The following is a 23,205-nucleotide window of genomic DNA, read 5'->3' as shown; positions in this document are numbered from 1 at the left end:
AAGTGAATCTGGGAAGGGAGATTGCACTGATTGGGACCTAATAGTTATACTATGTCCTTTGAGAAGGCGGTGGTGTGCACACCTTTAATCCCAGCACTGGGGAAGCAGAGGCAGGCGAATCTCTGAATTCAAGACCAGCCTGGTCTACAAGAGCTAGTTCCAGGACAGCTAGGGATATTACACAGAGAACCCTGTCTCAAAAACAAAACAAAACAAAACAACAACAATAACAAAATGTTCTCTTGCTTTTGTTTTAACCCATAAAACTCTTTGAGGAGGTTGAACTGTTCCTCACAGAAGCACCTTGCCAGGTGACAGAATTCATTAGTAGTGGGACCTGCTATGGGTAATAAGACTGACTCCTGTACAAGTGGGAAGGCCAAAGAAAGACTTGGTACACCACTCACTAATTCAGTAACCCAATGTCAGCTAAGCAGAGTTCAGCAGTGAGTTAAATGAGATTCTTGGCTTCAAGGGAAAGGAATAGTGTACTCCAGCTAGGAGAGTTCAAAGGAAAAGGGAAATTACATTTAGCAAGAAAGATTAAAGAAAAGACCTCATCAAAGAGCTGGCATTTCTGGGGACCCTTGAGTGATGCTGGGAGTTATTTATGAGGAGATACGCAAAGAAACTCAAGTCAAGAAACGGGGACTGTTATAGGTAGCATAACGTTAGGGGAAGTAGTGCTGGATTGCTGAAAGCAGCCGTGGAAGGGAAATTTAGAGAAGCATTTGGAGCTAGACTGGGGACTGTCTACTTGAGCCAGACATAGGGGTTTTTGAGTGACCATTGTGTTTTTTTGTTTTTGTTTTGAGCCAGGGACTAGTTCAATCAGGTAGGGTCTCCTGTCAATGTAATTTCATAGCAGAGAGGTTAGAATTGAGAGAGATCGGGAAGATAGGAGATAATGGAGCTACCTAACTGTAAACGTGTAGGTGAGACTTACCATAATTTGTGTTTAGCATGGAGGTATATGCCTTTAGCCAGGATATAGGTACATGTAGATTTCTGTGAATTCACAGATAGCTTGTTCTACACTGTGAGTTCTGGGCCAGCTAGGGCTGTATAGAGAGGACCCTATCTAAAAAGTGAGTGAATGAGTGAGTGAGTGAGTGGGTGGGTGGTTTGTGTGGTGTGTGTGTTGTGTAAATCTGTATTAGGGCAGATGAGAGGCAAAATAGAGTTAGGAATATGTGAGCTATGCCAGTAACAGTAGTACTTCATTTTAGTATTTCCAGGAGTTATTAGAATTAGACACAACATGAAAAGAAATTGTTCCAGAAGAGAAAATATCTAATTTAATTTGAAGGAAGCACATTGAGTTACATAGACTATAGATAGGGGCCTATGGAAATCGGTGAATGGAAGCCAGAATAGAGATTCATGGGTGTAGAGTTGAGAGTCTTTTATGTTGAGGTGATTAATGGAAACTTGAGATTGCGAAAGCTTGCCAAGGGATAGAGGGCAGAAGAAAGGGAAGGGAAGAGGGCCAAAGACAACTCCTTGGGAAACACTTGACACAAGGTGTGGGAAGAAGACAAGTGCCAGGTGAGAACTGGGGCAGAACTCTTCCCCAAGAGTTGTGGAAGGAGAAGTCTCTACAATGAAACAAGGACTCAAGAGAGATGCCTATAGCTGGACACTGAGAAAATGATTTCAGTCGCCTTAATTAGCTTTACAGTTGTTTCAGTAGAGAGGGAACAGTGCCATTTGGGGAAAGAAGTTCTCTAAGTGACAGGTTTTGGGGAACTATTAGCAGATAGCTTCTAGGTTTTGGCAAGTGGATAAAGCTTTTATACGATCTGTATCTTAGCAGAGGTCACTGGGTTTAAGACACAAGCACAATTGAAGCACAGTAGAGAATTGTTTCTTGGAGAACAGAAATGTCTAAAGATGGAGTTGCTTCAGCTAGCTTTGGAGCTTGAGGCTTAAATGTTATTAGAATTTTCAAATGTGCTCTGTGGTTTAGTTTTGATTCTCTACTTCTGTGTTTTCGGTTCCTTTCCTGTTGTAAATATCCTGTCTTCATCGAGTGGGGACTGTAACTCAGTCAGTAGTCCCAGCTGAGTCTCCGCATCCTATAATCCCACATGAATATCGGAAGGATCTCCTGCTGCTCTAAGCAGAGGCCTGGGAGGTCTTGACTTGGCAGTCTTCCTCCCTTGCCCGTTCTTAAAGCTTGATGGTGTGGTCTAACCTGATTCATCAGTGATCCCTAATAGAACTACTTAGACTGTAGACGTGGTCCCCCAAAGTGAGCAGGAAGATACCCTGGGCAGAGAGGAGCCTTTTAAAACCCAACTGCAGGCAATGTGTCCTTAATGTATCTATCTGAAATGAACAAAGTATTGTCAGAGACTATTCCATTTAAATAGGAAATGGTATCAATTTAGCTAGTTCCACTAAAATACATCTGTAACTTTGTTGTAAGTGCTTTGTAGTCCATGAGTAGAGGTGAAGACAATGTGATGTTGTCTGACTTTGGGTACAGTAAATCAGAAATTAATAGAGAGGTAGAAGAAATCAAATGTCAATTCCAAGCAGTTCACTGGTAAAGTGACATTGGATATGGAAGTTGTAGAGAAGCACATAAAAGCAGTTAGTTGGTTCCTTTATGTATTTTAATCAGTGATGGTTATTTGTTCTTTGTCTGAATATAATAGGGGTTACAAGAAAACAAAAAAATTTGATTTTCTAGTAACATGATTAAGTTTCCCAACAAGGTAATAAGCTGAACCATTTCTTTTATTCATTGTCTACTCTTACATGAGCCATTCTTATTCAGAATTTTGTTTATTAATACTGTATTCACTTATAGGAACTTTGGCTCAGCACTTGTATTTTACCTTCTCTGTTCACCAACAGTTACTGTGGGCGCTATCTGTATTTTGAAGATGGTCATGTGGGAGGCATTGCAAATGTGAATTGAAGACATATATGGTTATAAAACTATAAAGCATGAAACATTTTGGCCAAAGCTAGATTTTCGAAGCTGATTATAAAATTAATAGGAACTCAGTGTTTAAAACATGGAACTATAGAAAGATACAGAAAAGAAAGGAAGACTAACTCATCATTATCTCATCCCTGAGAGATTTTTGTTGTTTTTTTGTTATGTATCCTATATGTTTTCAATATATTCCTATTTTTTTGGCATTTTGAGACAGGGTTTCTCTGTAGTTTTTGAAGCCTGTCCTGGAACTAGCTCTTGTAGACCAGGCTGGCCTCGAACTCACAGAGATCCGCCTGCCTCTGCCTCCCCAGTCCTAGGATTAAAGGTGTACACCACCACCACCTGGATTATACTTCTTTTAAAAATAGAATTTTACTCATTTTACTCATTTATGCTCATTTTTCTGATAGATCTAGGTTTTACTACTAATGAATATACAGTATATTTTCATGTTAATGCTTCACATTTTATGTAACAAATTTCCCAATGTTCCTGTGCTTATCTATTGTAAATAATTTTAGAAACTCTTTACCTAGTTTTTGTGTATTTAAGGTACTGTCCTTTAAAATATGTTACTTAATATATTTGCGTGCGCGCAAACACACACACACACACACACACACACACACACACACACCCCAGAAGATGGCATCAGGTCAGTTGGAACTGGAGTTGTGAGCCACCTGATGTGAGTGCTGGGAACCAAATTCAGGTTCCCTATGAGAGCAGCAAGTGCACTTCAACCACAGAGCCATCTCCCTAGCCTTTAATTTACTTACTGTCTTTAACTGTGCTGTTTTTGTTACAGCCTGGCATGCTCTTTCCCTAAATTTCTTGAATTGGAAATATCTTTGACTGTAGTGGAAAGTTCCAAGTAACAGAGACTTAAAGACCTAATGCTTTCTGTTATTTGCATGCATCTGAAATGTGCAGCCTAGCAACCAGGAGCTGCTGTTGAGAATCACAACATTAGCAGAGTTGCAGACCTTAGTACTCTAGTCTGCAGTCCTGTGTTTATAGTGTTCACGTCCAGATCATGGCTGGAGCTGGAGCCATCAACATTCACCTCTCAGAGTAGGAGGGAGGAAGGAGGGGGCAGTGGTCATATCCCACTAGGCCATTTCTTTTAAGAAGCCACCTTGAACATATCATACAGGACCTGTGACATTTCATTGGCCAGTACTTAGTAACTTGGGTTTTAACAGGGAATGCTGGCAAAGAGCTTTGACACTTGGACTCAAGACAGGATTCTGTTACTAGGTAAGAAAAGAAGAATGTTTATTGGCAATGCAATTAGTTAAAGCAAACTTTTGACTGCCAGCAGCAGAACTCAATTCCTATTTAAATAGTAGGAGATGCACTCTTACAGTAGAGGAAGGCTGTAGATCTGAGCCATTTGATGCAGTTCTTTCTGAGCTCTCTGTGCTTTGTAAAGCATTCCCTGCCTTCCTTTCCCAACCTGCCCTGGTATTCCACTGCTTATCACTTAGCTTTTTGTGTCTTGCCATTTTGTGACCCAGGTAAGTCAGGAAGTTAGTATGTACTGTGCCCTCTTACTTCTGTATGACTCATAGTGACAATAACTGTATTTTAAAATTAAGCTTTATTCACTTATTATTACTGTGTACATGAGTGTGTGATCTATATGTGCAAGTATTGGGTGTGCACATCATGGCTTCCATTTGGAGGTCAGAGGCCTACACTTGGGATCAGTTCTCTCCTACCGCCATGGGATCCAGGGGTTGAACTCAGGGCATCAGTTTTAGCAGCAAGTGCTTTTATACTCTGAGTCATCTTCTTGGCTCAGGAATCATATTTTTTTTTTAAACTTAAAATTGGAGGAGATGTTAAGGAAAAGAATTTCTTCTCATTTTGGATTTATTGATGCAAGAAATTTAATTCTGCTGAAGTTCATGATTGATGGACTTATTGTTACTTAAATGAGATGAGAAACTGAGAAAAAACAGCGCTTCCTTTGCTCTCCGGTGGTAGAAAAGCAGTAGGAACCTGCTGCTTGGTGCTAGGGATATGCATAGTGTTCAAGCGTGGGTTATTTCCTCACGTGGCTGAGTGTCATATGTGCTTATCATCAAAAGACAAATGATTACATGGCTAGAAGAGCTGTGCTCGGAACCACGACCATTGCCACAGTTCTTACTGACTTACCTCTACACTAGTCTGCTGTGCTTCCTCTGGGGAAGTGGGGGACACAAGAGGCCAATGTGGTACAGGTGAAGCTTACATTTTAGTTAAGTAAACTTCGTTAGTATGTGGAAGAGTATTAGACGGCCTTCATACCAAGTTTTAGCAGGGATGTAATTGTTTTTGTTATAGATTACTTTAGTATTTAGCTCCCTCCCTCCCTCCTTTCCTCCCTCCCTCTCTCCCTCCCTCCCTCCCTCTCTCTCTGTGTATTTGTGTGTGTGTGTGTGTGTGACAGAGAGAGAATGAGAGAAAATTTCTTCCTTCTTGCAAAGACAAACTGTTTTAAAAACATAAGCAATCCTTCATGAAAAGGATCTAAATATATATGTGTGTTCTTAAAACTGCATCTTTACAATGCTTTGCTTGTTTTCTTGCTTTTTAAGATAGGGCTTCATTACAGAACCCAGGATGCCCTACAGAGTACTTGTTTCCTCCAAGACCATCTCAAACTTGTTATTCTTTTGCCTCAGCCTCTCAATGGCTAGTGGTGTGCACCACCACTTCCAGCTTATATGTACATATACACAAATGCACATATACTTTCTATTCACATATTTTATATACATATGCACCACCTCTAGCTTATATATATGTATGTATATATATTCATCTATGCATATTATGTATACATGTTTTTAATAGTTGCATGAAGATCTGAAATCCTTCCTAAGATGTGAAAAATGGGGATGACAGCTAGAGGTAGAGCTGTCACTCAGCATGCCTGAAGCCCTGGGTTTAAGCCCCAGCACTGGGATTGGGGTGGGTAAAGAAGAAAAGGCAATAGGGGAGCAAACCAGGCGTGGTTAGTGGACTTCGGAATACTCTGATGTACTGTATCAAATGAGGTTTAGCAAGAAGGTCCCAAGGGATCTAGAAAGAATGTTGCTTAATTACTGGCCTTTTTGTCCACTACAAAAGTATTTCTTTCTTGTGGCTGTCTTGAAGTTAGTGGTAGAAAACACCAAAGAGCAGTTAGTGTTCAGCTTCTGGGATTTACATTGTTTTCTAGGACTTGGGTTATTTAGTGGCATTGTAGGATACTGGGCTGGGCATGTCAGGGACAGAAGCTCATGTTCTCCATTTTTTAAAAAAGGAGCCACTGGTGATAAATTCCTGAGGTATATTAAGGACCACTATAATCAAATAATGAAAATGCAAAGGGGTAAATGAGTCTTCAGCTTTTTTTTTTTCTAATACCAGATAGCCTAAATGGGAGCCAGCAAATCCCTCAAGGGTTTATTTTTCACAGAAGCCCCGTAGTTCTAAAAACACAGTTAGACCTTCACAAGCAAATTCATATATGACACAGGATTAATAATAGAAATGTTCCTTGCTGTTGAAAATGGTCACTAGCATTTTACATCCTGTTTTCAAATAATGTTTAGAAGAACGACACGCGCCTCCCGTCAAACGTTTCCTGGTGGCCATGCTTGCCTAGTTCAGTCTTGACTAAGAACGGTCTTCTCTACAGGAAGCATCTCAGGCCGATGGCTTGGTCTATTGTCCTTTGTAAGCGGTATGACTGACACTGGCCATCTGCCCACTTGAGGGAATCAATGGCATTACAGGGGAGGCAGCCTGGACACGTTTGAGTGTGAGCTGTAATGCTTCCTTTTGTTCAGCTTCAAAGGTGGTGTGGAGGGCATGGCAGTGAGGAGGAGGGAAGACATTGCTGAGGGCAGAAGAGTGAGTGACACCATGGGGCAGTACTGTGGTGCTCTTGGTGAGGGGTAACAGGAGCACAACCACAGGCCACCTTGTAATCGCTGCAAAATGAAGACTAGGGGCATGAGTGGCTGGCAGGCTCTGCGGCCTGCTTCTCAGCCTCACCATGACATGAGAAGAGCTGTCTTTGGAACTCTTGTTTGTGCAGCGAACACGTTTCCTGCCTCCCCTCCACAGTTGCTGTGGTATCACTGTCCCTTCTTCACCCCATGTCGCCTCAGAGCAGCTGCTAGAAGCCCTCAGCTACACTCCCCTCCACCTAGTCAATGTCTAGTCATTGTGCAGATTGTAGTCTTTATTCTCCTAATTCCTGACTCGAATTCTAGCCACCATGAAATTTATATAATGGCCCTAAAGCAGTGCTTTTGTGCAGATAACTCCAGTTGGTTTACTCTGTGTTTCACAGTTGCTTCCTTCCTTTTCTTTAAAAAAAAAAATATGTGTATGTGTATTGCCTGAGTGTGTATCCGTTCACGTGTGGAAGAACCTGCCATGGTCAAAGAAGCATTGGATTAACTGGAGTTACAAGGTGTGAGCGGTCATGTGGGTTCCATTAACTGCCAAGCTATCTTCATAGCTCCAACTGTCTGTTTCAGTTGCTTTCCAAGTGAAGAAATCCCAGACACTTCGGTGCACTCCATGAAGGTATCAGCCCTTTGGCCTACATTCACTCCTGACATGTGGCTTGCTTAGTCCTATCCTTCACCGACCCATTACCCATATTTAACCTTCAGTATTTCTGTCCTCTCCCTTCTGGCAAATGGAAGTTTTATGTAGTATATTCATTAAGAGTAGATGCCATTGTGGAAAACTCTTGTGCCCCCTCTAAGAAGTTTCTAATATGAACTCATGGTGCTTATGAGTAATAAGCACAAAACAGATTCATAAGGACATTCACAACTGCATCACTTGGCCCCTGTTTCATGAAATGGCTCCAGGTGTATTGGGAGAGCATAAGCCTAGTGGCCTGATGTCTCCCTCTCCCTCTCCCTCTCCCTCTCCCTCTCCCTCTCCCTCTCCCTCTCCCTCTCCCTCTTCTCTCTCTCTCTCTCTCTCTCTCTCTCTCTCTCTCTCTCTCTCTCTCTGTCTCTCTCTCCCTCTCCTTCTCCACCCCCCCTCTCTCTCCCTCTCTCCCCTTGCTTTCTTTGCTGCTGGGACTCTTGTAGTAAGCAGGGTAAATAAAACCTGCCCTGAGGTAGACTGTTTGAGCTCACTATTTGAAGTGCTGTCGGACTTGTTTCAATTCTTCGTGTTTGTGTACACAGTACAGTGAGTTGAGATACTACTGTTGACCTGCGGACCACTCTTTCCAATTTGAAGCTCCTCTTAGCATTTGCCGCATGTGTTAAGACAGATGATAGTTGTAGTGGCACCTGCTCCCTTCAAGGCTAGCCAAGTACGTCTTTTCTGTGAAGCGTATGAAGGAGAGTAAAGGAGTAGAAACAAAAGAGGAATAGGAAATATAATCAGGTAGCTCTCCAGTTTATTTAAGTACCAGTATTAGATTCTCAGAGTCTTATATTGGGCCTTAGTTGAGGTATTACAACATACCTACCGCGTGCATTGTCTCATGCAAGAATACAAAATGAATGTGATTTAGTCCCCACTCATAAGGAGCCTCATAATGCCGCAGAGGAAGGTGGGGGAGGTAACAGTAACTAGAGGTAAGCTAAGAGGCACCGGTGAGAAAGTTTTATTTAAGACTCTTTGGAACCAAAGGAAGGTGATGTCATAGGGTTTCATGTTGCTAATACTCAACTCAGGCAGTCAGCATGATTTCAGTTGGCTAAGGTTGGGACATGGGGGAATTACAGGTGAAGAAAATGGTGTGAGTGGTGAGCTCCATAGGAAAACCTGGCATGTTTGGATGTGTAACAGTCAGTGGGAAACTATAGGAAGTAAGAATACTGGATTAAGGTGCAAAAGGAGAGAGCTATATTGAAGGTCCAGAAAACTCAGCCGGGGGAAAATGAGGCTTTGAGAAATTTATCAGAATTGTATATTTAAAGATTTAGAGTTCATAGTATTATATAGTTTAAAAATAGTTATTTTATGCATTTGGATATATATGCACCACATGTTTGCATAGTGCTAAAGAAAGCCAGAGATGGAGTCCGATCCCCTGTAATGAGCTATGGATGGATGTTTGTGAGCCACCGTGTGGGTGCTGGGACCTGAACCCAGGCCCTCTGAAAGAGCGACAGATGCCCTTAACTGCGGCCATCTCAGCAGCTCCCTCCCAGTATTGTAATTAAGTCGGGTGAGGCAGAAATCTTGTGGAAGCTCATGGCAATAATCCAGGTAAAAAGCAATGAGAGCCTAAAGTCGTACAACAGAAAGATTGTGAGTAGTTCATGGGTTGAGACCTTGTAGAGCGATCCTCACTATCTTGGTAACTAGAAGCTACTGGCGTACAGGTGGGAGCCATGATGCCTGGGACTGTAAGCATGGGTTTCCATAAAATTATATACCACATCTGCCCTCGGCTCTCACCTTGAGATTTCCTTAGAAATTCATAGCATTCGAAGAGTACGTGGATAATAAAGATATTTCCTGTGGGATAAAATTTATGAATGTCATTGTTTAGTGAATTGAGGCTTTCTGAGATATGCAGCCAGCTCTCCCCCCCACCCCCAAGTTGCTTCTAAAGAGAACTGTTGTCTGTGAGACAGAGGTACAAACCCAGGCATGGAATGGGAAATAGCTGGTCTTTGCTAAAGAAAACATCACTGGTTTTAATTCTTCCTGAGTATCAGCTGCCTCATTTTTTTACTTGAAAATTACTAAAACAAACAAAAATGATAATAGACTGCTCTAAACTGCATAGTTCCAGGAAGAGTCCCAGTGCAAGGGGTCCCTTTCCCACTTCCTTCCCTCTGGGCATTTCTGGCTGCGAGAAGTCTGCCGGGAAATCCCCCCATAATTGCAGCTCAGTGCTCCTAATGCATTGGCAGAGCTTGTCCGCTTTGGCTGCCACCTGAGAGCTGTTGATGCTCAAACAAAGCTGTTTAGCTTGCCCAAGTCCATAGCGCTCCACCTCTCCTCTGAGAATGAGTTCCTAATCTTTTGGTGACACCGCAGAAGCACCTGAGGTCAGGAACAAGTTGATAAACATTGCGAGATGTGAGTCCAGCACTAGAATGCTGGCTCCTCCACTTTGTAGCTGTGCGATTTTTGCCAAGTCACCTAGCTTCTTGGGTGCTTTAGAAAAGCCGGGTTGTTGTTGCACTCTGATAACTGAAAGGTGGCCTGTGTACACCATCTGTTTTGACCCCTGCATCTGCTAAGACCTTAGGTGTTTGCTTCTTAAGGATTTGGGGACTCAGCCCTAGGCCTATCATTTATATTCACTTTGCTTTTTACTGGATCTGCTCTTTGAGACATGAAGCACCTCCAAGATGTGCTGCTCCGAGAAGTGTTGGCACGTAAGACTGAATACTGAGTGGTCTGCGAAAAGATTCTGGAGGGTGGGACTGTCGAAGCGGGCGGTGTGCCCTTCCTTTACACAGCAGCTCAGCAAACTTCAGGAAGATGCCTTCCTGAAGGCTACACGTGGTGTCCCCTCCCCCCCCCATAAACAAAGTTGTCTAGTAGCCTGCCCTCCTGTGCGGCCTTGTCTCCCATCCCCTGCACACTCGTTGTGTTTATTTCAGTTCTCCAGATCGTTGGCTTGTGTTTCAGGATAAGCCTCACGCTCAGAGCTCTTTGTGTCATTTCTATTAACGACAAGTCGAGGAGAAGCGGAATGCTTTTGGAAGCCAGGTTATTTTAGTATTCCCATAGTTTATAAAGAGGCAGAGATTTCGGAGAAAGGAAGCAAATATTTTGACTAATGTGGTTAAACAGCCTTCTTTGTTGACAAGTTAAGATAATCAGGTGTTCTGTGTTTTGCCACTTCCTTGGTTACTTAATAAAGCACTCTTTCTCGTGGGCATGACACAGAATGGTAAATTCCTCAAGGAAGGCCCAAGGATATTAGGATGGTAAAACCTAATGTCAGTGACAAGGGGTGAAGGATTCTGGAAAGCTCACTGTGTTTATAGAATGTCTTTTTTTGGCAGATGCTAGCTTTTAACACAGGTTTTAAGGACAGCTGGGAGGAGCCAGGTTACAGGGACTATTTGAGGCATTCAGGGAAAGATGGCTACTGCAACTTAAGGCTCTTAGGGTACAATTTGAGCCTTGAAAATGTGGTCTTTTAAGTATTGTGTGTTACAGTTGTGAGCACCCTTAGTTGAGGTTAATGAGGGAGCCCGAGTGGAGCAAACCCTTTCATTGCTCATGTGGGGCTTGCACAGAGGTGGGCCACAGGAAGCTGTGTATTGGCACAAGGAGTGTTTGCAGAGAACTTCCCTGCCTTTTATTTGTTCTGCTGGCTATCGTGGAGATTAAACCCAAGGCCTTGCCCCTGTTAGGCAAGCTCTCAGCTACATCTCTGATGCTATGAGGGGCCATCCGAGAACACTACAGCTAGTGACCTCCTAGCTGAGATGTTTGTAGCTAATGCTGCAGCATATTCATAGGCGATAATGAAAGGGAGGGATGTGTACTCCATTCTGAGCAGCATTTGTACTTGGCCCGTGAGACTCGTGTGCAATCAAGAGCCAGAAGGTAGCCTGTAACAACATTTATTTTTGTGCTGGATTTTTTCTGCAGGCCAAGAAAAGAAGCACTACCATTGGGTATTTAAAGAACGGCAATGAGCTTACAAGGTGAAGGGTTTACATGAAGCTGACTAGTTTGGAAATAAGAGGAGAAATATTTTGAAATGGTTGCATGGAAAAGGGCATAAAACCGTTTTCTTTTGTATACCAATTCTCCGTGGTGAATGGCCATGATGCTCTTAAAAGGCAAACTAATATACAGTGAATTTTTAAAAGATTTGTTTCTATTCTCTCTAGCTATGCATACAGGCATGTGTCTCAATATGGGTGCGGCACATGAATTGCAGGTACCTGTGGAGGTCAGAGGTGTAAGGCTCCCCTAAGCTGAAGTCACAGGAGGTTGTGAGATACCAGTGAGGGCTAGAAATTGAACTAAGATTCTCTGCAAGAGCAGTGCAAGCTCTTAACGTTGAAGCCATCTCCCCAGCCCCTTAAAGCATTGTTTTGAGCAAACAACAACTCACAGATTAGGTAGCTGCCCACCAGAAATGGTTCTGAAGCCCCACTGAGGAAATGCAAGAGAAGAGATCTCATTGGCCCAGCATAGAAGTAAAGCAAAGAAAGTTTTTTTTTTGAAAAATCACGAACACCTACACAGTTATTGTTGACTACTTGTGATGCATTGAGCTTAAGTGCTGTTGTTTTTTAATTTAGGCATTTATAAAATATAGCTCAAGTTTTGCTAATGTTTGCAAAGTAAGCATAGTTAAAGTCACTTCTCACTTGGTGAAGCAGCTGGTTGGCTTTGCCTGCTCAGATTCTTTAGGCCGTGACACCATTTTAGATGACATTTAAAAGGCTGATGGTGTGGAGTGCATGTGAGATGCAAACCATGAGAAGCCCCAGAGACCATGTAGTAAGTACAGTTACCAGAACAGAAGGGCATGGTGAGGGGCAGGGTCTAGACCCCGTGTTAAACTTGTAACTGAACTGAGAATCCTGCGCTGTTACATTTTTCTCTGAATGAAGTTATTTATCATGTATTTCTGTGGAATTTCTGAGTCATTTCACCATGCCCATCTTCAGAACATAAGTCTGCTGTGGACCAGAGCTCAGGTAGAGTCAGGTTTTCTCACGCTGTTTGCGCTTCAAGTGGTACAGAACCTTAGCAGTAAACAAGGCTGTATGGTAGAACTTCAGGCCTTTGTTAACTTTGAATTTTAGTTAGAAAAGATGTTTTCCCTGTGTCCCTAAAACCAAGGTAAGTGTAGCCGATTAGGAAGAGAGAAAGACGTTGAGTGTTTGGCACTCAGTAGCAACTAGAACTTGATTGGGAATGAATAACCTAAACAAGGCCCAGGGAAGTAGGGTGCTTACAGAGTGACTGTAGAGAACAGAAGGAGTTAATGTTTTTCTTTTAGATACTTTATTTTAATGTGCATAAGTGTTTTGTCTGTATGTATGTATACCACATGTCTTCCTGGTGGACGTCAGACAAGGGCATCTGATCCCCTGGAACTAAAGTCATGCATAGTTGAAAATTACCATGTGGGTGCTGGGACTTGAACCTGGGTCCTCTGGAAGAACATCCAGTGCTTTTAATAACTGACCCATCTGTCCAGCTCCTGTTTTCTTATTTTTGAGAAAGAGTCTCACTGTATATTTTTTGAACTTGAGATTATACTCTCTCAGCCTCCTGAATACAGGAATGTGCTGTCTGACTGGAAATAGATCCTTTAAAAGGAGAAATTATAAATTTTATTCAATTAAAAATTAATTGAAACTAAATTGTAAATAGGAGAGTAGTTAAAGCTTCCTTTAAATACATGGAAAGACTATTTAGAAAGAAAATTGGGGCTGGAGAGGTGGCCCAGTGGTTAGGAGCACACTGGCTGTTCTTCGAGAGGACCTGTTCCCAGAACCCATATGGCAGCTCACAACTGCCTGTAACTCTACCTCCAGGGAATCTGACACCCTTACACAGACATGCGTGCAGGCAAAATACCAATGCACATGGAATAAAAATAAATAAATTGGGAAAAAATCATTTATAGAATTCAGCTACTTTAAAGACTAACCCTGGTTAGAACCAAGAGGTGTTGAGTACTCTGCCCCACGACAGGGACACACGACTGCCAGTTAGTTGTACATATTTACCAACAGTTTTCTAGGTCACCTGTTGGCAGGTGATTTGATATGAGTTTCTTTCCTATTTCCCCCCCACCCCCTTTTGAAAGTTTTGTGCTATAGGCCTGAGGAAACGGGAGGAAAATGAGGAATGAACCCAAGGAATTCCTATCCTTTTTTTCACTTTACCCCCGCTTAAATGTCTATTTCACATTTCTTTTTCTGGAAAATGTTTCTTGAAGTGTGCATTTCTTGGCCTTTATTTGAAATCTAGGCTCCCAACAACACTTCCTTTTTGTCTGGAGTACCATGTCCTGGATGTCTGTGGAGATAACAGGCTGACTTGCCTCCTGAAAGCTTTCTTCCTTGACAGACTGGTTTGGCCCACTCTGTAAACACCCCTGCCTGCTGACTAGTAGTCTGTGTTCAGGAGGCCCTCAGAAAACACTGCACAGTGACCCTGAATAGCAAACTTCATTTGGCTTAATATGTTTTGGCTTGCTTGACCTCACCAGAATAAAAAATGTGCCTACTTAAATTACTGTATTGGTAGTTTAAAAAAAAATTCTAGAGATACTTAATTCATTGGAAGTCTTGGGACTGCTTTAGCAAAAGTTTAAGTCCCTATTTAATGTTATTTCATCTTGAGAAATGTTTAGTATAGAGTTTTAATCACAGTTAGGTTACTGTGGATTCTGAATTTTAACTTTGAATTACTATTTTTTTTTCTCTTGTTACTTTTCTTTTCTAGACAACTGGCTGGCAACGACCTTTCTTTTATCCACCCAAAAGCCTTGTCTGGGCTGAAGGAGCTCAAAGTCCTGTAAGTATGCGGTTTTCGAACTTTGCAGCTGACTGTGTATTTTCTTTCCTGCGTAGTCAACATGCTTGGAGCTAGGTTAAGCACACTTTCTTTTGTTGTGGATTAAAAGATTTAAGGCATGGCCAATGGGTAGTGGAGCAGGCTGGAGGTTGGTCTGGGCAAACTTGGGTCTAGATAATAAAGGTTAAAATCTAAATAGTGAGTATTCTGATCTCCCGGGCATCACGTACTTTGTATGCTGCTAATGTATTGAATGGAAACCATATTTAAGCTTTATTGGTGGGATTTCTTTCGACTTACTTTATGGCTGCTACAGGGGTTTTTGAATTAGTCAGCCCTAAAGGGAGAGAGAGAGAGATAAGCACTTTGCATTTTAAAAGCATTTTAGAGCCAAAGAAATTGAAGTGCTCATTTTTTATGAAGACAGAGATCAGAAGGGAAATTTCTGGCCATGCATGAGCCTGGAGCGTTGACAGCCACCACTTTCCCTCCCGTGCCACCACTGCTCTGGGCAAAGTCACCAGGCCTCCCTGACTCGGTTTTTTAGGTGATCCTGTTACTTCTGTTATTCAGTGGTTATGATTCATGTTAAATAGTCATCAGCGTGACAAAGAGTAACTTTAGGTAAAAATGGAAAAGATTTGTTTTTTCCATAGAGCTCCCTGCCCCTTTTCTCCCAGCTTTACAATGACTGAGGTGTAATTATGTTTCTACCTATCCTGCGGGCCCTGAAGACATTGCTGGTGCTCCCCAAAGGCCCAATGTCTGCTTTCCTTGCAAAAACTGCCTTTCTCTGGCCAATGCCCAGTTTTCTGGGCTCTGCTTTCTTCCAGTGTGAGAAGGTGTTAGAAATCATATATCATAGTGAACATTAACTAGGCACCCAGGAATGAAACAAGCCCTGGAAATGGGAACTGCTGAGTAGTTTTAAGAGATGGCCTAAGATAGCTGCATAAATTTCATTTTGGTGTTTAGAGCAAATGCTTTTTGACATCTTACAATTTTCTTGCCTTGGATGCTTTCTATCCCACACACCCCACTTCTGATGCCATTAGAAATATTTTTTAGGGAAAAAAATGGGTCATATTCTTATATGAAAAGAAAAATAGTAACAATGGCTTATTAATTATAAACCAATAATTTTGTTTCAGAACACTCCAGAATAACCAGTTGAAAACAGTACCCAGTGAAGCCATTCACGGACTGAGTGCTTTGCAGTCTTTGTAAGTAGTGTTTTGTTTTCTTCTTTCTTGGGTCATTGGAAAGCCGTGATAGTTGCTATAGAGTAAAACTGGAGCCCCAAGACCAGAGGCGATTTCTCCTCTTCCCTGGTTTGACAACAGGGATGGCCAGTTGCTGTTATTAGGATAGGCCATGGTGAGGCATACGGTGATTCTTCAGGTTACTTTCTTTCTTGACTCAGAGGCTTGGGGAACATCTGTAAGTATACTACTATCAGTGTGTACATGGCTTCAGATGCCCTTCGAAACCAGGTTAAATGAGTGCAGGAGTACTGGTGTCTTGTATCCTAATAGTCACTATGATTCTGGTTTAGGCAGCAGTAACTGGTATACATTGAGTTTAGTGTCTGACCTGTGGGCTCGAAGTACTTATTGGGTATAACTTGGCAATCTGAACTGCCTTCTTTTCCTGTTTTTTTTTTTTTTAATTTTTGATGAAATTTTGGTTTTATACATATTTAGAGTTTGAATTCTTGGATTTTTTTCTGTGAGCAGTCATTAACTTTGAAATTAACTTTGAATGCTTTTTCAAATACCACTTTTTGCTTTCTTACATTCTTTACATACAAAGAACTTGGCTTTTAAATGGATTCTAAATACTTTTCTTACAGTGGCATTTTTGATAAGTAATGAGCAAATGACTGCAGCGAGAATTTCAAGTAGCTCCCCTAACAGCACACAGCTAGTAAAGGCACAGAGGGGATTCAGAGCCAGACAAACCTGTTTAGAGTCCTAATTAAGCTGAATTTCTTAGCAGAGATTCTAGTAATCAGTGTGAAGTGAGTGTTAGAGTAGAAACCTACTAATAAAACATACGTTGTAAAAATTAAACTTTAAATCATATCTGTCACAAACAAGGAGTAGTATCCTGGGTGTTGGCCATTTAAGTTCTAGTTCAAATAGAAGTTAAGATTATGTGTATTAAGTAGCTCACTTTACAAAAGTAGGAAGTTCTGGAATAGAAGGATTTGTTGCTTACCAGAGCACATTTGACTCAAAATGAGTCAGAATGAGTTGCTTCTATAGAAATATTCAAAATTTTACAGAAAAATACAGAGATTGGCTAAGTAAGCTCTTGCAACTAAGGCATACATGGTGTGTGTGTGTGTGTGTGTGTGTGTGTGTGTGTGTTCTGGTCTGCTTTCATATGTAACAGAAACTATAGGAGGAACTCTGCATCAGGCGGGCATGCTGTATTTAAGAAGTGTTCTTGGGTTTGTTAGCACAGTGGGTTTTGTGGTCAAGTGAGATATCATTGAAATCCTACCCTGGTGTAAAACAGCCTTATCAGTACTTGAGTCAGTTTTCAAATCTGATCTTCAGACCCGAATTACAGTAAGGAATTCCTTGTGGTTTCGCCACAGACCTTAAAAGGAACAAAGTTCATTAGGCGTTGCAATTGACCAGAAGGCGTTTGAGATAAGTGTGTGCTTGATGGTGACTGTAAAGTCAGGGTGAATGTAGGTGTTAATAAAAAGATAGTGGAGCAGCCTCTCACAGACTCATTAACAGAGTAGAATATCAAAATGGGGCTCAGAATGAGCCCTATGGTAGTTTTCCTTCACATCACATTTATGTTGAATATTAAAGGATCTCAAATAGTAAATGTCCTTGAATTTCTTAAACACTTCAAAAGTATGCTATGACTATCCTCTTTGCTCTGCTGAGAGGTTAGGGAAGAGAGCTTTTGATTACATAGAATATTTGCTGATCGCAAATTTTTCAGCACTGGAACAGTTGTAGAACATGGGGTCACAAGCTGTGCTCTAAGCCGGACTCAGTCATTTGTCCTTGATAGTCCAATTAAGAGTCAATAATGGGAAGCAGAAAAAGGAGATTTATTCAGTGTGGCAACATTGGAAACAGGAACGTAGAAATCTAGTGAACCCACAAGTCCTGACGTTGGGCTCCTGGTGTGAGATTAAAGTTTGAATGAAAGGCCACTGGCATGATCATCCAGGCAGTCAGACTCGGAGTGTGCTCCTGCCTGTCACTGACCCACATCCTTTGGGCTTTGGTCAGATCCTACAAGATGGTCAGACAAGGTGTTAGAAGTGTGTGGAATCTGCCCAGCTCCTTACAGAACTATATGCAATATTTTATCACTATAATTTTATTTAAGGCAAAAAATTTAAAAGATGTGAGTTTGAGTTTTAGGGCTAAAATGCATTCCTGAGAATTAATAATAAACATTTTCAAGATAAAATATGGTGAATATATAGCTAACCTTTTAAAAAGGGTTTTTGTTATTGTTTATAAGATTTAAAAGTTAATATACACAATACTGTATGGAGTTCTGATGGTAGAACATACGGCAGAAGCTCCTATAATTTCTCGCTGTGTGAGATTGGGTGCTGCTTAGCATCCTGTAACAGTCCATTGTACTGATTCTTGGTCTGTGATGAGGGTTGTTAATAGTGTACGTCACTGGGACACAGCCCCATTTCTCTGTTTTGGTTATAGTGTTAGGGTTTGAACCCAGAGCCTTTCAAACACTTGCCAAGTGGTCTACCCGCAAGTTACACAAAACCATATTTAAAATTTTTCCTTAAAGCTTTGATCCCAGTATTAGTCTTCACAGTTATATGTGTGTCGCTGATGCCCACATGCATTGAGTACAAAGATTAAACTCTTTGAGTCCTTTATTTTACAAGAGTCCACCAATTACAAGAATACACCAATGTGGAGTATTGTTGGCTCTTGCAAGTGCCTCCAGGCATTATTAAATAGAAATACAAATGAGCATCAGCGATAAAAATGAGCTATTTGAACTCTTAAACTGCTGTGACACTGAGAAACTGGGGAAGAATTTTAATTTGTAAACAAAATACAATCCAACTTTCTTTCTTGGCCTGTGAGGCCTGTGGAGTCTGGACCTGTTTACAGTCACAGGTGTGTTTCCCTGGACCGTCCACTCCTGTGTTCCCAGCACTCTGACCTTCTGGAGCTGTGTGGTCTCACCAAGCTTGTTCCTGTTGGCCTTAATCTTTGACTGAAACGCTTCCTGCCCAACTACTGCTTCTTCTTGCCCTTGCTAATTCATTAGGCTCCAGTTGAAATATCATCTTTTAAAAGATGATTATCTAGACCATGTACATTTGCCTGAAACGCTTTCTGCTCAACTACTGCTTCTTCGTGCCCTTGCTAATTCATTAGGCTCCAGTTGAAATATCATCTTTTAAAAGATGATTATCTGGACCATGTACATTTTTGGTGGCTCCTTCTGCTCCCAGTGTCCATCAGTTTTTAATCCCCATCCTACTGTTTACTTCGCTACACTTTTTCAGCAGTGTTCACTTGGTAATTTATTACTCTCAGCGTCTCCCAAAAGGAATGCCCTATGCCGTTCCCAAATCCTTTATGTCTAACAAGATGCTCAATTTGAATGTAGAGTGAGTTGCAGCAAATCAGATCATCTACAGGTGTAATTCAGTTACATCGTGTGGTGAATCTGTACGATTATGATTAGAGTCTCTTCAAGAAATAGATTCTCGGAGGTTGTGACTTGTATCTGTGTGTTTGAACACTTTCTTATCTATTCGTTAAGGCGTAAGTAACAGCTGGCCAACTAAACAGCTGTGTGTCTCGTACATTGCCAGTCTGTTATGTTGAAGATGCTAGTCTCTCTTCATGGGTAAGCTCTAGAAATACACAAGGAACATATAAACCTAAAGATTTTTATGGCTAGTGGAGTCATAAGGCAGCTGTGCAGTTTTTTTAAGATCTCTTTTCAGTGTTGATGCTATCAGAAGAAAATGTCCATTAGATATCCACAAAGACCCATGGTCATTAGCCCTTGCTAACAGGCCTCAGGAGAGAAAATGTGTTGGGGCTGAGAGCAGGTAGCTGGGAGTGGTAGGTAGACCAGTAAGTTGGAGCAGGAAAAAAAGAACAGAAGGCGGGGAAATCTCTTTAAAACACAGAAGTTTTGAACTTTAAAGTTGCCAGATGCCAATTCTGAAAAAAAAAAATGCCATTCTGAGTTCTTATCAATTTTTTTCCTCTTCCCTAACTTTCACCGAGAGGTCCAAGGCTATGAGGCAGGAATGCATGTGATAAACATCAGCAAGAGATTATGAGGAAGCCTGGGATTTCCTGGCTTGTACAGTTCCTCATCCTGCTAACACCAGGCTGCTTTATATTGAAAAGTGATTATAACAATTATACTTGGTTATGGCAACAGAAAGAAATACATGGGATTTACTTTCCAGGGTTTTAGATGGAGACTTAAACACTAAATAATCCTGTTAATAAGGTGCCCCTTAATTCCAGAATTTTCTGAAAAAGATGAAACCTTAAAGCCACAGTAGCGTTGATTGGACTTATTTTTCCTGTGAACAATCTGACCCTTTGTGAGGAACTTAGCTTTGGCAAGCTTAAATATTTAAATATTTAGAGAAGTTAAATATTTAAATATTTATTTAAATATTTAGAGAAGTTTGCTTTACCAATAGGACATGTTTTAGCTGATCTGGTAAGGGAGTTGAGAATCTACTGAAATGGTTTAGTTGCTATTTAAAAAATTGTAAATATTTTCTTATTTTTCCTTTTGGTATCAAATCAGAGTAGTAGTTAAATTCAGTCTAAAATGTTGGCTGTACTGTAACATTGGAGGTAAAGTAGATTATTTGTTTAGCCTCATTTTTTGTTTTCCGTGTATCTTTTTTTCATGTGGGGTATGTGTGTGGGCACACACATTGACTGCCAGACCATCTCTTTAGCCTTATTTCTGTATCTCAGGTAGGTGTACTCTGAAACATAAACCCCAGCGTGAGCTTGGTGAGTTTTAAGGACACCCTTCTGTAATGAAGTTAGCCAGGAAAGAACTCCGATGTACTGGCATTGGAAGTTTTCCATTTGTTGTTGTTTGTCCAGACTTCTATTACTGTTGAATAAAGAGAGGTCAATATGGCTCTGGCTAGTTTTATAACTTCTTTCTGCTTGGAAGCTCTAGAGCTTTGCTCTTTGGATTGACTCCTTCCATTATTCACTGTGGATGTTTCTGTTTCTCAGACGCTTAGATGCCAACCATATTACCTCAGTCCCCGAGGACAGTTTTGAAGGACTTGTTCAGCTACGGCATCTGTGGCTGGACGACAACAGCTTGACGGAAGTGCCTGTGCGTCCTCTCAGCAATCTGCCAACTCTTCAGGCGCTGACCTTGGCTCTCAACAACATCTCAAGCATTCCTGACTTTGCATTCACCAACCTTTCCAGCCTGGTGGTTCTGTATGTGGCCCACCCTTTTATTACTGCATATTTATGTTAATTGGGGGGCAAGATGGATTTCTTGTGACAAGTTATAAAAGTGGCCCAGTGGTCCTGCTCGTGGGCAGTTAGTATTTGGGGGAGTAGCCTTTGATAAGCTCAAACATGCTAACTTCTTGAATAATATCTAGTCAAAGATGTTGAGTCTTTTAAAAATAAGTAGCCACTTGTATTCATCTTGTAAAAATAATGGATCATTCATCAAGTACTTTTTTATAATTTTGTAAAACCTTTGTTTCTATCCTAATAGTGCATTGGTTTATTCAATAGTAAAAGAAGGGAAACTGTTTTGAAATGCTCAGAGAAATGAGTTCAAAGGATGTTTTTTATTTTTCCATCTTTTCTGCTCAGAAAGTTCTTGAAAGGTATAAAATCTTTTATCTTCCAAAGCTCAGTAGACATAATACAGTCTCATTCCTTCTTTCTTTTCTTTCTTTTTTCTTTTTTTCTCTTTTTTTGTTTTTCAAAATAGGGTTGCTCTGTGTAAAAGCCCTGGCTGTGCTGGAACTTGATCTGTAGACCAGGCTGGCCTTGAACTTGCAGAGATCCACCTGCCTGTGCTGAGATTACAGGCATGCAGCACCTCTGCCCCTTTTTGTTCTTGACAGTTTCATTTCTTTTTAGAATCTATTTCCTTCCTTAGTGATGCAAAGTCCATAATACTGCCTTCTTACATCAGAGAATGCACCAGTGCTCTGTTTCATATGAAAAAGCAGCTAACCAAAAGTTTTATTTTGATATGAACCAAAATCAAGTAATCGTCAATGTGTCGCCATTTTCTGCATTAGCTTTCCCCAAATGTTGCTATTCTGTGTTCAGGGTGTCTAAGTAGTAGGCCACTGCCAGCTTTCTATAATTGAGTGTGGAAATGTTTAGCTATACCTCTGCTTTCAGCCGTACCAAGTTAGACACATTAAGCTTATAGCGGCTGCATTTGAGAGATGTGAATGTCATTTTGGTGTTTTTTTTTCCCCATAGGCATCTTCATAATAATAAAATTAAAAGCCTCAGTCAACACTGTTTTGATGGACTAGATAACCTGGAAACATTGTGAGTACATTTACATTTTGTACAATCACAGTGTGATTGGGATAGTATGGTCTTAAGCCTACCGCAGTTAAAGGGAGAACCTTGTTGAGAATCGCTCATTATTAATTCGCTTCAATTAACAATTCAGTTTTCACCATCTAATAACCCACTTGTGAAAAAAATAATTTCAATTTATGATTCAAAACTGATACTTAAATGTGAACTTCAAACCCTCCCCTAAAGATTTATACTTTTCAAAAATGTTAATTTTGTTAAATTGGTGACAGTTTGGGAACTTTGACATTTCTTTTTTTTTTTTTTTTTTTTTTTTTTTTGGTTTTTCTAGACAGGGTTTCTCTGCAGCTTTTTTAGAGCCTGTCCTGGAACTAGCTCTTGTAGACCAGGCTGGCCTCGAACTCACAGAGATCCGCCTGCCTCTGCCTCCCGAGTGCTGGGATTAAAGGCGTGCGCCACCACCGCCCGGCGAACTTTGACATTTCTAAAACCCAATTCTATTTGGGATCGTTTGCTATTGTTGACTTTAAAATCTCCATGATTTTAGTAACCTAGCTAATTCTTTAAACTGGGTTGGAACAGCATCTCTGCTTTCAAATGCTGACATGTGACAAAATAATATCTTAAAATATTGCATGATTCTGTGTTTCCTCTAGCTGAAGAGGGATTTCTGGCTATTTGGGCTGCACGTTGTTCCAGTCTTAAACTAACAGACCTTGGATAACTATGTGTAATTGAGAATAGACTGTTTTTTCTTGTTTTAGTTTATATTAGTTGCATTATTACCTATATCCTGAATTTTCTAGTTAACTGTGAGCTATTGAGAAGACTTCAAGTTTCATAGGACCTTAATCAACCTTCCTGTCAAAACACATAATAAGCACCAGTGGATATTTGAGAAAATGGAGGAAGAGATCTCTAAACTCAGGTCTCCTCTGCTAAGTGTACTTACCTAAGTAGTAATAAAAGCTAGTCCATGCATGCTGTTCAAATTATATTAAAATTAAATCTCCTCAAGTCAATTCAACTTTTATTTGCCATTTTTCTTTCTATGTAGAAAAGGAAAACAATAGATTTCAAAGGAGCTGGGCTCTCAATTTCTTTTCTCTCTCATTCTGAAATCATTCACAGTCACCAAATGCCATCATGTTCTTTATGTTATGAGAAATTAAAATTTAATTACTCTCAGAACTAGACCTGTTTTGTTATAAACCA

At 40.8% G+C, this 23,205-nt stretch overlaps 1 protein-coding gene across 1 annotated transcript in view; it reads left to right on the top strand.

Annotated features, from left to right (window-relative positions):
* Positions 1-23,205, top strand: part of Lgr4 (leucine rich repeat containing G protein-coupled receptor 4) — a 100,944-nt gene that overhangs the window by 62,011 nt on the left and 15,728 nt on the right. Inside the window, exons 3-6 of the mRNA XM_038330801.1 lie at positions 14,366-14,437; positions 15,589-15,660; positions 20,692-20,907; positions 21,925-21,996. Of these exons, the coding sequence (XP_038186729.1) occupies positions 14,366-14,437; positions 15,589-15,660; positions 20,692-20,907; positions 21,925-21,996 (432 nt within the window). The remainder of the gene's footprint in view (positions 1-14,365; positions 14,438-15,588; positions 15,661-20,691; positions 20,908-21,924; positions 21,997-23,205) is intronic.

Source organism: Arvicola amphibius, chromosome 5, assembly GCF_903992535.2.
Source record: "Arvicola amphibius chromosome 5, mArvAmp1.2, whole genome shotgun sequence".
Taxonomy (NCBI): domain Eukaryota; kingdom Metazoa; phylum Chordata; class Mammalia; order Rodentia; family Cricetidae; genus Arvicola; species Arvicola amphibius.
This window is presented reverse-complemented; position numbering and strand designations above follow the sequence as displayed.